Here is a 515-nt window from a genome sequence, read left to right on the forward strand (position 1 = left end):
GGGGGGTGCAGCCCCTCCGGGACCCGGAGCCTCGGTCGCAGGCGCGCGTGGCTTACTGCGGAGGGCGCTTGCGGTCAAGCAGGGGCCGGGGGCGGCCGTACCCCTCCCGTGTCTGTGCCCTGGGCAGCAGCCGACTGGGCGGCGCTCCTGGCATGCTAGGCCTCGGTTTCCCCATCCGTCCTCTGCGTCTGATAACCAATCCCTGCCGGGCCTGAGGGTGCACCAGCGGGAACCTCCCCCAGGCTCTGAACCCCAGGGGTGTGTGTGGGGGGCTCACCATTAACCTGGCTGAGGCTCCAGTTCCGGGCCAGCTCTGGGACCCTGGGGCTCAACTGGAAGTGGAAGGGAGCCCCGTGGGGGGGCAGGTCCTCATCCGTGGCCCCCAAGAGAAGGCCGGAACCCCGGTCTGGTGTGCTGCACAGGCTGCCCCACGGCGGGGACAGCTCAGGGGCGTGGTCGTTGACCTCCAGGATCTCAATGGACAAGGTCCCAGTGGCAGGGCCGGGGGGGGGGGG

General features: G+C 70.7%; 1 protein-coding gene across 1 annotated transcript in view; it reads right to left on the reverse strand.

The window, feature by feature from the left end:
* Positions 1-515, reverse strand: part of CDH15 (cadherin 15, type 1, M-cadherin (myotubule)) — a 13,317-nt gene that overhangs the window by 1,658 nt on the left and 11,144 nt on the right. The window contains exons 11-12 of the mRNA XM_010843991.1: positions 278-514; positions 2-55 (exon numbers count right to left, since the gene is read on the reverse strand). Of these exons, the coding sequence (XP_010842293.1) occupies positions 2-55; positions 278-514 (291 nt within the window). The remainder of the gene's footprint in view (position 1; positions 56-277; position 515) is intronic.

This window comes from Bison bison, unplaced genomic scaffold (genome assembly GCF_000754665.1).
Source record: "Bison bison bison isolate TAMUID 2011002044 unplaced genomic scaffold, Bison_UMD1.0 scf7180017864192, whole genome shotgun sequence".
Taxonomy (NCBI): Eukaryota; Metazoa; Chordata; class Mammalia; order Artiodactyla; family Bovidae; genus Bison; species Bison bison.